At 37.2% G+C, this 16,735-nt stretch overlaps 1 protein-coding gene across 1 annotated transcript in view; it reads left to right on the top strand.

Moving 5' to 3' along the window:
* Positions 1-16,735, top strand: part of AGBL3 (ATP/GTP binding protein like 3) — a 99,362-nt gene that overhangs the window by 75,966 nt on the left and 6,661 nt on the right. The window contains exon 11 of the mRNA XM_008054804.1: positions 3,534-3,756. Within this exon, the coding sequence (XP_008052995.1) occupies positions 3,534-3,756 (223 nt within the window). The remainder of the gene's footprint in view (positions 1-3,533; positions 3,757-16,735) is intronic.

Raw genomic sequence — 16,735 nt, 5'->3', positions numbered from 1 at the left:
TTTTCAGCATAGAGGTAGCATTTTAAGGCATGAAGCTGAATGAGATTTGTGAGGGAATGAGTTTAGAGATTAAAGAGGGTGAAAGACCAAGTCCTCAGGAACTCCTACATTATCAGTCAGGAGAAGAGTAGGAACCAACAAAGAAGACTTTGGAATAGAAAGAAAACTCTGTGTGACAGAAGGAAAACCAAGAGAATGTGTTGTCCTGGAAGCCAAGTCAGAAAGTTTATCAAAGAGGAGGAAATGATCAACTGAGTCTGATGCTTCTGATAGGTGAAGTGAAATGGATTGACTATTGAATTTTACAACATGGAGGTTACTGAGGATGTTGATCAGAGAAATTTCTGTAGAAGGATGGCGGTACAAATCTAATTAATATGCATTTTAGAATGGGAGGAGAGGAACTGGAGGAAGTATTCATGAAATTTTGCTGCAAAAAATATATATAAATTCCTTGTCTGTAATACTATAGTAAGTGCCCTGGTTTATCTATGTAAAAATATATCCTAATTGATGCTTTACATTTTCTCTCTAGTCCTGACTCTTAGCATATTGAAGGCAATGACTATGTATGTTTTGTTTTGTTTCGTTTTTCTTAGTTGGAGTCTCATTCCATTGCCCAGGCTGGAGTGCAGTTGCACCCTCACAGTCACCCCAGCCTCGACCTGCTGGGCTCTGGTGATCCTTCCTCCTCAGCCTTCCAAGTAGCTGGAACTTCAGGTGCGGCTACCACGTCTGGCTAATTTTTTACTTATTGTAGAGATGAGGTCTCGCCAAGTTGCCCAGGCTGGTTTCGAACCCGCGGGCTCAGGCAATCCACTTGCCTTGGCCTCCCAAAATGCTGGGATTACAGGCTGAGCCACCGAGTCCGGCCTATTTATATAGCTATTTATCTATTTAGTATCTTTATATCTATTTAGTAAACCAAGTATAATGTCAGATACATAATAAACATTTCAATGAATGCTTATTGAATGGCCTCTCAAAAAACTACAGATAAGTAAGTTTATTTGACAGCATTGCCAGATATCTTGGATCTACCTTAATTCAATTAGTTATTGAATTCAATTAGTTATTGTTTATTTTTCTTTTAAGAATGAACAATTTCTTTATGTCAAAGAAACCTCAATGTGTAAATTTTCAAACATGAAAAAAAGCAGAGAGAATAGACTAATGAGCTCACTGGTACTCATCACCCACTCCTACCAGCATTCTGCTACTCTTGTTTCACCTATTTTTCCATCATTTTTCCTAGAGTATTTTAAAATAAACTCCATAGAACCCAGGAGTTTGACAACAGCCTAGACAAAATAGTGAGACCTTGTCGCTACAAAAAAAATTTAAAAATTAGCCAGGGCATGATGGCACATACCTGTAGTCATAGCTACTCTGGAGGCTGAGGTGGGAGGATCACCTGAGTGGTAAGAATGGCCTAAGCCCAGGAAGTCGAGGTTGCAGTGAGCCGTGACCACTCCAGTATGGGTGACAGAGACCTCAATTCAATAAACAAACAAACAAAAATAAATTCCATAAATCATATTGTTTTGCCTATAAATAGTTCAGTGTATAACTAGATACTTTTTGTAAAAGCACAGTGTATTTATTGGTTTTATTCTAAAACCAATTATAATTGTAAATAATTTTGCCACATTCTTCAAAACATCTGACTTCTAGTCTCCCTTCAGGTTTTACTCGGGGTTTTTTCCCCCCTCCTCTTTTTCTGAGTATGTTGTTTTTTTAAATTTTGGTAAAATACACATAAGATACAATGTATCAACTTGATAGTGTTTTAAGTGCACAATTCGGTAGTGTTAAGTATGTTACACTGTTGTGCAAACAATCTTCACAACTGAATTTTGCATTTTCTCTCTAGTCCTGACTCTTAGCATATTGAAGGCAATGACTTTGTATGTTCTTATATTTATTTGCTAAACCAAACATAATGTCAGATACATAATAAGCACCCATTAAACAACAGCTCCTCACTTCCCTTCCCCCATCCCATGGAAACCATCCTGCTACTTTTTATATCTATGAATTTTACTATTCTAGGTGCCTTATATAAGTGGAGTCAAATATTTGGAAGGCAAATATAGTATTTGATTTTTTGTGACTGGCTCATTTTATTTAGTGTAATGGCCTCAAGGCTTATCAGTGTTGTAGTGTGTATCAGTATTCCCTTCCCTTTAAACGCTGAATAACGTTCTGATATACTACATTTTGTTTATCCCTTTATCTGTCAATGGACGCTTGGGTTGTTTAGGCTAGTGTGGATAATGCTGCTGTGAAAACAAATTGTGTCTCTTGGAGACCCTGCTTTCAATTCTTTTGGATATATAACCAGAAGTGGAATTGCTGAATCACACAATTTAATAAAATTTAAAATTCTATTTTTAATTTTTTCAGGAACAATCATACAGTTTTCCACAGTGGCCATACCATTTACATTGTCATTAATAGTATGTGAGAGTTCCAATTTTTCTAAATCCTTGCCAACATTTGTTATTTTCTTTCTTTTTCTTAGCAGCCATTCTAATTGGTATGAGATGGGTAAAGACTTTTTAAAAAACACTACTATACTTTAGCATCTTAATTACAAAACGATGATTCCTTCATATCATCTACTAAAGAAGGAATTTTAACATGTTCTTCCCACAGCCTTCCCCATATCCATATTCTGCCATTTCTTCAATCAGAAATGTTGGAGCCACCATTAAGTCCTCTCTTATTCTCTCACTTCACATTCAATTCTTTAGAGAATCCCAAAATATCCCCAGGACCTCCCCCCACTTTTCACCCTTCTGGCCACTTTCACCACCTGGTCCAAGTTATTATCCTTTCAGCTGAATTGTTTCAAGAGCCTTTCAAGGGATCTCCCTACTTGTTTACTCTTGCCTCTCTTCAATCTGTTCTCAATTCAGCTACCAGCAGAATCCTATTAAAACAAATCTCAGACTGTAACACTCCTCTGCTCAATGTTTTCCAATGATTTCCCATTTCCCATTTGGTAACAACCAAAGTCCTTTCACTGGTCTATGAAGCCCTACATGAGCTGAGTCCAAGTTACTTACCCGAACTCATGTCTGATAACTTTTCTCTTAGTTCATTCTGCTTCAGTTAATGACGCTTTCTTGGCATTCTTAAATACACTACGTGCTCCTACCTCAGTAAGCACCGTTACATTTACTGTTCCCTTGCCTCAAATGATCTCTCCCTTGAAATCTCCTTGATTCCCTTTGTAACTCCTATGACATGTCAGCTTTATAGATGGAGACCTTCTTTTAAAAATGGAAATCAAATCCCCAGGAATTCTCTATTCTCCTCCCCAGCTTTATTTTATCCTATAATCCTTATCTGACATATTATATATTTTACTTGCTTATTTGCTTATTTTCTGCTCACTGTCATTAAAGTATAAGCTTCAGATGCAAGTAATTTTAGATAAACTCCTTGGCACATAATAATGATTGATAAATAACTGTTGAATAAATATAGTTCATATATCTGTACATATTTTTGTGGTTGGTCCCCAGATCTGCATGACAACTTAAAAAGTCAAATGAAAGAATTCACATCTTTCCAAAACAAGAAGACTGGTATAAATTGGACAGATGATGAAAAAAGGATCTACAGAGATAAAAGAATAGCTCGGACTAAAGAAATATTGCAGCATTTGCTCTCTACCACGAATAGCACCAAAAATATGCAAACCTCTCAGCAATGCAAACCAAGAGCCAACTTCCAAATCCAACATCAGTAAGTCAAGACAATTTTATCATTCTTAGCTACATTCTTGTATAAGGAAGCAAGGCTTATTCATTCATCCTAAGAAACAAAATAAACACAGACTCTTGAAAAGAGTGTCAGATACAACACATTTGACAATGAAACAAAGGCTCGAGGCCACCAGAAAACATAGGATAAGTGAAGGAGTAAATTACCAGGTATTTGATATATTATTTGCGTGCAACTACTACTCAATTTGGATTTATGACAAGTATGCATAAATAAAGTATAATTATAGCCTCACATGAAAATGTTCAGGTGTCTTTAAACTTTATAATACTAAAGTGTAACCAGAATTAAAAATAATTAGCGTTAGCTACTTTGGCTTATTGATACTCAGAGGAATGCATGCGTGAGACAAGATTTCTTTTAAAGATTAAAAAACAGAACCATCTCTAAGGTCAAAAGGAAGCTCATGCAAATAAAAGTAAAGACAGTAACAAGCTGAAAATAATAAGTATAATTCTAATATTATCAATAAATTTTTATAAATATATATAAAATCTATATTTTATACATTAGAAAACTGAGGTACAAAGAGGTTAAGAAATTTGTTAAAAGCCTCACAACTCGGTGGCTCAGCCTGTAATCCCATGCCTTTGGGAGGCTGAGGCGAGTGGATTGCCTGAGCCTGCGGGTTCGAGACCCGCCTGGGCAACTTGGCGAGATCTCATCTCTACAATAAATCAAAAATGAGCCGGGCGTGGTAGCGCGTGCCTGTAGTTCCAGCTACTACTTGGAAGGCTGAGGCGGAAGGATCGCCGGAGCCCAGCAGGCGAGGCTGCAGTGGCCAGGAGTGGCCACTGCACTCCAGTCTGGGCGACAGAGTGAGACTCCAACTCAAAAAAACAAAACAAAACAAAACAAAAAATCTTACAAGCTGGTAGGTAAGAGAATCTGAATTCAAATTCAACTAGACATTCGGACTCCAGAGTGCTTCTGACCTTATCATTATGCTTGCCATTTCTCTTTATAATATAAATGAAAAAACAGGATCATATACTTAATATATAAAGAGTGCCTACAAATCATCTAGAAAATTATGAATATTTTAATAAGAAAATGGGCAAAGGCTATAAAAGGGCAATTTGTAAAAGAAAAAAATATGGTCAATGAGTATTTAGAAATGTTCAATCTCACTTAAATGCAGGGTGCAAATTAAAATGAGAATGCAATATCATTCATTTTTGCTTCTCAATGGAAGAATTAATTCATTGATTGTGGGAATACAACTGGTACAGGGTTTCTAGAAGGCAACCCAACAATATAGTGAAAAATCCTTAATATCATACATTTATTTGACTAAGAAATTTCAGTTTTAGTAATTGATCCTAAGGAATATATCTAGATAAAGGCTAAAAGATTTATGTAGAGTGACGTTAATTTCAGTATTATTCATAGTAGTCAAAAACAAAAAGGAAAGGACCTAAATGTCAAACAATAGAAGGTAGCTTAAATAAATTATGGTACATCTATAAAATAAAATATTATATAGCTATTAAATATTGTAAGTATATATTAATTAACATGGAATTATGTTCATAATAGATAAGTTAATCAAAACAGACTACAAAAGTTTGATTTAGTATGGTTGCATTTATATATCATGGATACCAAAAAATCTTACACATATTAAGAGATGTTATCTATGTATCACTTTTAGCTTGCCATAATCAGAAGTGTCTGGACACTGATAACCACTTTGAGCACCTCTTGTAATTGCAAAAGTCAAATGTGACTTGTAGTCATCTTTTGTTATTGGTATATGTTGAGTATTACAATTTTAATATAGTTTTTTCCTTTCATAAAATGTGCATATATTTTGGGGGCACCCTCTGTACATGTGCATATTATACACATTCAAGCACCTAGAAAAATTCTGAAAGTATATTTCCCAACAGTGATTATCTCCGGATAGTGTTGTCAGGGCATAATATTTCTCTTAATTATTTTGTGTTTATTAATATTTTTCTAATTTTTGAAAAAATTTTAATTGCATAATCCAAAGTCAATAAAATTATAAAATAGGCAATTGGTGGCCCCTTGTAGTGGAATGGGGTAGATATCATATTGGGGAAGGCAGTATCTGACAGAAATTAAGTCCAATGTTCAGTTAATGTAAGAGGAACAAACAGTGTGGGCCCAGGCACACAATGGGTGGAATGTGATAATGTCAGCAAAATAAAAAATCAGGAAACTAACAACAAAATACAAAAGACACCGGCAAAAGAACTGAGAAGTTGAGAATCCAGAGATAGGCAAAGGGTCTGGGTGACAATTAGAACAGCTTGATAGTAGGTAATTATTTTCATAAGAGATTTCTTATATGACTTTGAATCTAAAAATGCACTCAGTATGAATTAGCCTGAGCATGATGGTGTAGACAAAAAGTAGGTTGTATTAATTGAGACCTCTTTGGATACAAATAACAGAAACCAATTCAAACTAGCCTAATCAAAAAGCATAAGGCAAGGTAGGGGAAGAATTGTAAGAAAGTTTAAGAAGACTACTTGCGGAAACAGAGGGATAAGGAATTCAGCCAGGTTTCAGGAAAAGACTGAAATGAGGGAATAAAAAACTACTAGGGCTCTTTATCCATCTTCAGTCTATGCTTTTCTCTCTCTGCAAAGAAATTTTTATATCCCTTTGTTCACAAATTTTCATCCTACGACAGCTTTATTTCCGGTTCTAAATTATAGGGAAAGATAATCTGACTGGCAACCCTGCCAGTGGGTAGAAGTCACATAATTACAAACACAGCTCTCGGAAGCCCTACCCTTGTGGATCTAGAGACAGTCCCCAGAGAAGGGCAGATTGTGCCTGGGATGAACACTCTCAAAAGAATCTAACATAGTTTTACATGGAAATAATAAAAAGTAGAAAAGCAGCAACTAGCCAGGCTCGCTGGCTCAGCCTGTAATTCCACGCTTTGGGAGACTGATGTGAGAGGATTGCCTGAGCCCGCGGGTTCGAGACCCGCCTGGGCAACTTGGCAAGACCTCATCTCTACAATAAATCAAAAATTAGCCAGGCGTGGTATCATGCACCTGTAGTTCCAGCTACTTGGAAGGCTGAGGCAGAAGGATCGCCGGACACCATCAGGTCGAGGCTGCGGTGGCCGGGAGCAGCCACTGCACTCCAGCCTGGGTGACAGAGTGAGACTCCCACTCAGAAAAAAAGAAGAGAAAAGAAAAGCAGCCACTAAGTCTATTCTTACCAGATGATCTCACTACATACTTAAACATTATCACATTAACTTTTTTTGTTCTTGCAGTTTATTTATTTATGGCTGCCTTTCAGGTGTTTTATATATCCTTTGTTTGACCAGCTCAACAGTCTTACTATTATCTTATAGTAAGTGATTACAGGGTAAAGGGAGAAGAAGCAAAGAATGAGAAAATCACATCTTTGCCTTGAACATCAATTCAAGTTTGGATTAAGGGGAAACTAGACAGTGTGCTATAACAGTTTGTAGAATTATCATGTGGAAGGATGTAACACCCTTTAAATTTATCTCTGAAGGACTTTACATCCTTTAAATTTATCTCTGGTCAAACATTGGTCTAATGAGCTTAAATATTGAGGAATAAATCTCATGTTCAGCATTCCATTTATTAATGATAAAAATTCTTGAGAAAGATTATGCAAATCTAGATGTAATTGGAGAGATTTTCACTTCTAGCAAGATGAAGTTGACAGTTTCCCTATTCTTCCCTCTTAAAAAAAAAACTCTGGACTTCACATATAAAACAAATATAAGACAACTCTCAAAGGTGAAGAAAAGAAGGTAAGCTAGCTAGGGACTTCAAGAACCCAAGAATTACATAATAGTGAGTCTCCTGGGTATTCCTTTTGCTTCAGATAGCCAAGACTTGAAACTAAAGAAGCCAGGAGCCTGAAAATGCCAATGGGCACAGATACATGCATAAAATCTCCAACAGTCACCTGTACTATATAACCAAAGGACAAGGACAGATATCAAGACAGAAAATTTTTAGGCATTGTACTCCAGATAAACACCACACATAAATAGTGGCCCATGCCCACGCATGTAAGCAGAAGTACAATGAAGGACCTATATTTTCACTCTTATGCAGTGTAATGAGGCACCTCACTACCTCTACTAGGGTGATGCAAAGATGGACAAGTAGAAGCCAGAGCTTTTACCCTCATTGGCCTATGAAGTCCCCCCCACACCCAGGGAAATCAAATGGGGAGCCTAGACTCCCACATCCACTGGACAGAAATGAGGTGCCTCTTTTCTTCCCTGTTGGGTTGGTGTTAAGGAGGCCTAGTGAAGGGTCAGGATTTTCACCAATGTCCAGCAGTAATGAAGCCACCCCTGCCACAGTGTCAGTAGAAGCTACATATGGAGATGGGATTCCCACATCTGTCCAGTAGTAAATAGGAGCCTCTCCTCGCTGGTGTCATTGGAGTCCACATGGAGAACCCGGATTTTACTTCCATCTGGCAGTAATTAAGTCTTTTTCCTCAACTCCATGCTTAAGATTCATAAAAAGCCAGCTAAACAGAAGGTTTAAATAAGATCCAGAGTCTCATAAAATGATATGAAATATCCATGTTTTAATCAGAAATAAATTGTCACACCAAGAACCAGGAAGATCTAAAACAGTACATGCGCACACTGAAATAAGAATAATGCTAGAATTTTCTGACAAAGATTGTTAAAGCAATTATATAAAAAAGCTTCAAAAAGTGCAAACACACATGAAACAACAGAAATCCTAAGGGGAGAGGGAGAGGGGATATTAAGATAAAAACAAATGGAATTTTTAAATTAAAAATACAACTGACATTTAAAAAGCTCAATGGCTGAGCACAACAGCATAATTAGGGGGACAGAAGAAAGAGTCGGTGACCTGAGAGAGATATAAAAATAGAAATTACCCAACAAAGAGAAAAATAGAATACAAATAAAATGAACAGAGTCTCAGAGACCTGTGGGACTGTGAAATAAGATCTAATATTCATGTTATAGTTTTATAAGGACAGAAGGAAAAAGACAGAACTGAAAAGGAACTCAAAGAAATAATGGCTGAAAATTCCCCAAATTTTAGATGTAGCCTACAGATCAAAAGACAAGCAAACTACTAACAGGAGACACCCAAAGAAGCACCTGGCAGCACACACCAAAATTTAACTTCTGAAAACTAAAGAAAAAGAAAAAAATTATTGAGAGTAGTTATAAAAGAAGGACACCTTTCTATAGGGGAAAAATTTGAATGACAGTGAATTTCTCAGCAAAACCCAGGAATACCAGAAGTGGAATAATGTTTTTAATTATTAAAAGACAAGAAGTGTCAATCTAGAATCCTATAACAAGTGAAAATAAAGGAAAAATCAAGAAACATTCAGATGAAGAAAAACTAAGAGAGTTTTTCACCAGAAGACCTACTCTATAAGAGTAGCTAAAGGAATTTACCTAGACAGAAAGGAAATGATGAAAGAAGTAACATTAGGAAAGAATATTGTATGTAAAAATACAAGTAAATGTAAAAGGTTTTCTAAATCATATTCGATGGTTTAATAAAAACACTGATGTTCTAAATGTTTGTAAAATATATATTTAAATGTGAGAAGGTAAAGATACATAGAGGGTTATAAGGTTTATACTTCATTCAGACTAGTAAAGTGACAAACCATTCGATTGTGGTAAGTTATGCATATGCAATTTAATACCTACAGCAACCACTCTAAAAGCTATTCAAAGAGATATATTAAAATATACTATAGAGAAATTATAATGGAATCCTAAAAATGTTCTTGCCACAGGAAGGCAAGAAAAAGAAGCAAAACAAAAAAAGAACAAACAAAAACAAAAACAAAAAATTGGCAGACTTAATCCCTAAGATATCAATAATTACATTAAATGTAAATGGTACAATACAATAATTAAAGACAGAGATAGGCAGAATGGGTTGAAAAATATTACCCAATGATATACAGTTCACAAGAAACTCATTTCAAATATGACAATGTAGGCAAGCTGAAAGTTAAAAAAAAATGGAAGAAGATATATTATGCAAACATTAATAAATGAAAGCAGGATTCTACAAAGCAAAAGAAACCATCAAAAGAGCAGGGAGACAGCCCCCAGAACAGGAAAAAAATATTTGCCAACTGTATATCTGACAAAGGACTACCATCCAGGATCTACAAGGAACTCAAACATTCTGAAAGGAGAAAAACAAACAGCCCTATTATTAAAAAGTGGGCAAAAGACATAAGCAGATGCTTCTCAAAAGAAAATATGCAGGCAGCCAACAGACACATGAAAAAGTGCTCAGCCTCACTAATCATCAGAGAAATGCAAATCAAAACCACATTGAGATACCACCTAACCCCAGTAAGAATGGCCGTCATTAATAAAACAAAACAAAAAAAGATGCTGTTGAGGATGCGAAGAAAAAGGAACACTTCTACACTGTTAGTGGGAATGCAAGCTAGTTCAACCTCTATGGAAAACAGTGTGGAGTTTTAAAAGAACTAGAAATTAACCTTCCGAATGACCCAGCAATCCCTCTACTAGGAATATACCTGGAGGAACTCAAATCATTCTACAAAAAAGATAGCTGCACATGAATGTTTATTGCAGCACTAATCACAATAGCAAAAACATGGAAACAACCATGCTGCCCATCGAAACTGGACTGGATTTTTTTAAATGTGGTATATATACACAATGGAATATTATGCAGCCATAAAGAAGGACAAACATATGGACTTCGCAGCAACTTGAATGAATTTAGAGTCCATCATACTCAGTGATCTATCATGGCAACAGAGAGCAGTATCATATTTTCTCATTCATAAGTGGACCCTGAACATTTATCTTAATACTATAAGAAAGGGATTGGCAGTAGCCCCCCCTCAGGGGAGAGGGGCACATAACATCAATAAGGGTACCAGATCTCAAACCAGGCAGTGAGAACCATAGGGAGGTCCAGCCTTTACCTGTATGATGGCCACTTGTATACCTAATCCTGAATTGTACCCCACATCTTTAAAATAAAATTTAAAAAAAATAAGAAAGCAGGAATGGTTATATTAATATCAGGTAAAATATACTTTGGAGGAATAAATTATTCAAGACAGATGGGGCATTATATTAATGATAAAAAATTCAATCCACTAAAAATGCACAGCAATCTTAGATGTGTATGCATAAAACTACAGAACTACAAAACATGAAGCAAAAACTGATAAAACCAAAAGGAGAAATAGGCAAATCCACAATTGTTTCAACAACTAAATAGAAAATAAATAAAGAGATAAAACAATTCAAGAAAAATATAAAAAGCTAACTGATATTTATAGAGCATTCCACCCAACAACCACACAGTACATATTATTTTCAAGTGTACATGGAACATATACCAAGATAAACCATATCCTGGCCATTAAACAAATCACAGCATATTTAAAATAATGTAAGTTACCGGGCATGATAGCTCACGCCTATAATCCCAGCACTTTGGGAGGCTGAGGTGATAAGATTGCCTGAGTCCACAGTTTCAAGACCAACCTGGGCAACTTGGTGAGACCTCATCTCTACAATTAAAAAAAAAAAAAACAACTAGCCGGGTGTGGTGGCACATGCCTGTAGTTCCAGCTACTTGGAAGGCTGAGGCGGAAGGATCGTCTGAGCCCAGCAGGTTGAGGCTGAGGTGGCCGTGAGCGTGCCACTGCACTCCAGCCTGGGCAACAGAATGACTCTGACTCAAAAAAATTTTTTAAGTTATACAGGCGGTGTATGATGGCTCATGCCTATAATCCCAGCACTTTGGGAGGTCAAGGCAAGAGGATAGCTTGAACTCAGGAGTTTGAGACCAGCCTGGGTAAAATAGTGAGACCTAATCTTTACAAAAAGTCAAAAAAAAAATTAGCCCGGCATGGTGGTGTACCTGTAGTCCCAGCTATTTGGGAGGCTGAGGCAGGAGGGTCGCCTGAGCACAGGAGGTCAAGGCTGTGATGAGCCATGATTGTGCCACTGCACTCCAGCCTGAGTGACAAAGTGAGACCCTGACTCAAAAACAAACAAATAAATAAATAAAACAAAGTGGATTCTCTGACCATAAAGGAATCAAACTAGAAATCAACAGTAAAAAGATAATAAAAAACCCCTAAACACTTGAAAACTAAACTACACACTTTTGAATTATTAATGAGTCAACTATCATATTAAAAATAAAAAAATATATTTAAATGAATGAAGATTAAAATACAATATTGCAAAATGTGTGAGATGTATCAAAAGCAGTACTGAGATGGAAAGCTATAGAACCAAATGCATGTACAGGAAAAAAAAGAGATAACATTCCAAGTAAATAATCTTAGTTCCAACTTCAAGAACCTACAGGAGACTGGAGCTGCCAGCACGCAGGATCCTCTGCTGTTCTTGGGACTCTCCTGAGAAAAGCCTGCTGAATACAGATAAGTCTTATCAACTGGTGCCTGGCCCATCACCATCACTTGTGACAGCTAAGTACTGGAACACCAGATCCGATCGGTGGAAAAGGAAGTCCAGAGAGACCTGGAGAGAGGAGCTCCACCACTGGTGAGGAAACACCAACCAGAGTCATTTTCTCTGTCCTGGGACCAGGCAGAGACCTGCATCGCCTCACCCAGCTCCACCCAGCCTCCAACTTGGGACCAAGAGGTAATCTGATCAAACTCAGAGAGGTGAACGCATCCTCCCTAACACTGGATCTGACACAAACACATTAGATCTGAGTGGCAGACTTGACAGGCAGCAAGGCCAGTGAGGACAGATCTGATCCACCCTCCTCCCACAGTAGGCCTGGGGCATCTGACCCACACTGAGAGCAATCCTATCAACCTGCCCTGAGAGCAGAGGGGAGGAGCTAGAGATCAGCGCTGAAAGGAAGTTGGACTTAAAGGAACAACCTCAGAGTGAGTTTTCTTTTTTTGGTCTGTTTGTTTTGCTCATTTTTGTTCATTTGTTTTTGTTTTAGTTTTTTTTCTCTCTTTCTGTTTTCAATTACTTTCTCCTACTTGCTTTGTTTCTATTATTCTATTGCTGTTTTTTAGACTTTCTGCCTGTGTATGGATATTTTTGAGGGAGAGTACATCAACAAGGGTGTTTCTGTTGGTTTGTGTGTTTGTATGATTGTCTGTATGTTTTAGTTTTTTTCATCTTTTCCGTCTTTGTGTCTCTTTTCATTTGTCAGTTGGTACATCTGTCTGTTTTTCCTCTTACTCTTCTCTCTCTCCACTTTCCTCTCACGCAGGCTCCTTCTTTTTTTCATTCTTTTCTTTTTCTTACTTCATTTCACTCTCAGGGAGCAAACCTATACCCCCACTGCATGGACAGATTGTAAGGTAGTGGAAAGTGGGTTCCAGGAGGCCCCAGACACCTGTCAGTGGATCCTGGGATCTGCAGATAGATCCTAAATCACAGCTACCCCCTCAATTAAATCTCAAAAATGCAAAAAGTACAGCCCTCAACCCACAGTCCAGCTTCAGAATTGAAAAAATCCAGAGGATCCACATAAGGAAGAATAGGAGATTGAGCAAACAGAAGCAAAAGCTACCCCCCATCCCTCAACAACAGACTTAAAGAAGAGGTAAAAATAAAAGGAGGGGAGGAAAATCTACACAAATGAAGAAAAACCAAAAGAAGAGTATGGATCTCACACAGACCCATGGGAGGTCAGACACTGAGAATACAGACTTCAGAATACAAACAATGAAGCACCTCCAGAATGACCAGTCTGAAGTCACAAATCCAGATATCAAGACAAAGAAAGAATAAATAGAATTTGGAAGAGACAAGAGGAAAGAATGAAGGAGACAATAAATGAGATAACAGTAATAAAGAATACAATGAATGAAATAAATAACAAACTGATAAGCATGGAAAGCAGAATTAGCCAAGCAGAAGAAAGACCAAAATATTTGGGGACCAAAATATGGAACTAATCCACACTGTCAAAAACATAGAAAAGAAGCTTAAAAAGACAGAACAAAACCTTCAAGAGATGAGCAATTATTTCAAAAGGCCATACCTAAGAGTAATTGGACTTCCTGAGGCAGAGAGACAGAGACCACCCTGGAACAAACATTCCATGAAATTATCTAAGAAAACTTCCCTCATCTCATCAAACACAAGAGATTTAGAGGACCCCTGCGAGGCAACAAATGAGAAGACCAACTCCTAGACACATAGTAATTTGCCTATACAAAGTAGGTATAAAAGAAAAATTCCAAAAAGTAGTGAGAGAAAAATGTCAGACTACCTACCAGGGAAGACCAATTAGAATACCAACAGATTTATCTACAGAAATCTTGAGGCTAGGTGAACTTGGAGCCCAATCTTCAAAGTTCTCAAAGATAAACAATTTCAACCAAGAATTACCTACCCAGCTAAGCTAAGCTTCATCAGTGATGAAGAATTAAGATCCTTCCCAGATATTCAATCCCTAAGAGTTCATGCTGCCTTCAGACCACCTCTAGAAGAAACACTTAAGAAAGTATTAAACACAGAAGAAAGGAAAAAAAAGAACAACAACACCCTTCACAAGAATGCAGGAAAAAGGTTGAAAACACACATGAATCAACCCAAAAATCAGAAGAAAGACAACAAACAGCAGCAACAACAAACTATAAGACCCTCATGACAGGGAAAACTCACACTTCAATAATTAGCCTGAATGTGAATGGACTAAATGCACCACTGAAAAGACATAGAATGGTAAAATGGAAAAATATCACAAGGTAACAATATATTGTCCCCAAGAGACTCATCTCACCAGAAAGGACACTCACAGACTCAAAGTAAGAGGATGGGAAACAAAATTTCCAGTGAACGGAACACAAAAGAAAGCAGGAGTCGCAATATCAGACAAAATACCCTTTAAGCTATCAAAAATTATAAAAGATACAGAAGGTCATTACATACTGATAAAAGGTTCAATCCATCAACAAGAAATATCCATCCTAAACATATATGCATCCATAATAGGAGCACCAATATTCATCAGTCAAATTCTAGGTAAACTTAAAAAGATATTGACTTAAACATTGTCATAGCTGGGGTCTTAAATACCCCACTCACGGCCCTAGACAGATCATCAAGACAAAAAATCAACAAGGAGATTCAGAACCTCAATGCAATGCTTGACCAAATGTACTTAATTGATACCTACAGAACACACCACCCAACAACCACGGAATATACATTCTACTCATCACCACATGGAATATACTCTAATTGACCACATCCTCAGCCATAAATCAAGCCTAAACAAATTTCACAAGATTGAAATTCTGCACTTTCTCAGAACACAGTGGAATAAAAATAAATATTGACACCAACAAAGCTTCCTGAAAACCTACAAAGACATGAACACTAAACAGCATGATGCTAAACAGCTCCTGGGTCAACATGGAAATCGAAACAGAGATTAAAAGATAGCTGGAGACAAATGAAAATGAAGAAACATCTTACCAAAACCTCTGGGATTCCATGAAAGCAGTAGTAAGAGGGGAATTCATATATCTACAAACACACATGAAGAAAATGGAAAGATAGCAAGTTAACCGCATAACAAATCACCTAAGGAAGCTGGAAAAGCAAGACCACCAAAACCCTAACTTCAGCAGAAGAATCCAGATCACCAAAATAAAAGCCAAAATTCGGGACATAGAGGACAGAAAGATAATATAAAAAATCAGCAAAACAGAAAGTTGGTTCTTTGAAAGGAAAAACAAGATTGATGGTCCCCTAGCTAGACTACCAAGAAAAAGCCCAAATAAACACAATCAGAAATGCAAAAGATCAAGTCATAACTAATCCCGAATAAATACAAAAGATTATCAGACTACTATGTACACTTATATGGAAACAAACTTGAAAACCTAAAGGAAATGGAGGACTTTCTGACATCACACAAGCTCCCCAAGTTGAAACAAGAAGAAATCGAGACCCTAAATAGACCAATAACAATCCAGGAAATTGACTATGTCATAAGAAAACTTCCCAAAAAAAGCCCTGGACCAGCAGAATTCTACAAAAAATACAAAGAAGAACTGATAACAATCCTACTGAAAGTATTCCAGGCAATCAAGAAAGACGGACCTCTCCCCAAATCTTTTTATGAAGTTAACATCACATTGATACCCAAACCAGGTAAAGATCCAACAAAGAAAGAGACTACAGGCCAATATCCTTGTTGAACATAGATGCTAAAATTCTCAACAAGATCTTTGCAAATTGGATTCAACAACACATCTCAAAAGTCATCTACCACGACCAAGTAGGCTTCATCCCCGGGATGCAGAGCTGGTTCAACATTAGTAAAGGTAATTAATTATATCAGCAGATGTAAAAACAAAAGCCACATGATTATATAATTAGACATAGAAAAGCTTTTGACCAAATCTAGCACTCCTTCTTGATAAAAACCCTCAAACATCTAGGCATAGATGGAACATACCTCAAAATAGTAAGAGGTATGAGAAAACCACAGCCAGCGTACTGCTAAACAGACAGAAATGGGAACCATTTCCCCTGAAAACCGGAACAAGACAAGGATACCCACTCTCACCTCTCCTTTTCATTATAGTTTTGGAAGTCCTAGCTAGAGAAATCAGACAAAAGAAGAAGATCGGGGTATTCAAATAGGAAAAGAGGAAGTCAACTTATCCCTCTTTGGAGACGACATGATACCTCAGAACCTAAGAGAATCTGTCAAAAACCGCCTTACACTGATAAAGGACTTTGGCAAAGTCTCAGGGTATAAAATAAATGTGCAAAAGACAATCGCATTTCTTTTTTCTTTTTTTTTTTTTGAGTTGCAATCTCACTCCGTTGCCCAGACTGGAGTGCAGTGGCACGCTCCCGGCTACCACAGCCTCGACCTGCTGGGCTCCAGCGATCCTTCCGCCTCACCCTTCCAAGTAGCTG

The sequence above is a fragment of the Carlito syrichta genome, unplaced genomic scaffold (genome assembly GCF_000164805.1).
Source record: "Carlito syrichta isolate Samal-C Ts95f unplaced genomic scaffold, Tarsius_syrichta-2.0.1 Scaffold301530, whole genome shotgun sequence".
Taxonomy (NCBI): Eukaryota; Metazoa; Chordata; class Mammalia; order Primates; family Tarsiidae; genus Carlito; species Carlito syrichta.
The sequence above is the reverse complement of the archived record's forward strand: the minus strand, read 5'-3'. Positions and strand labels throughout refer to the sequence as shown.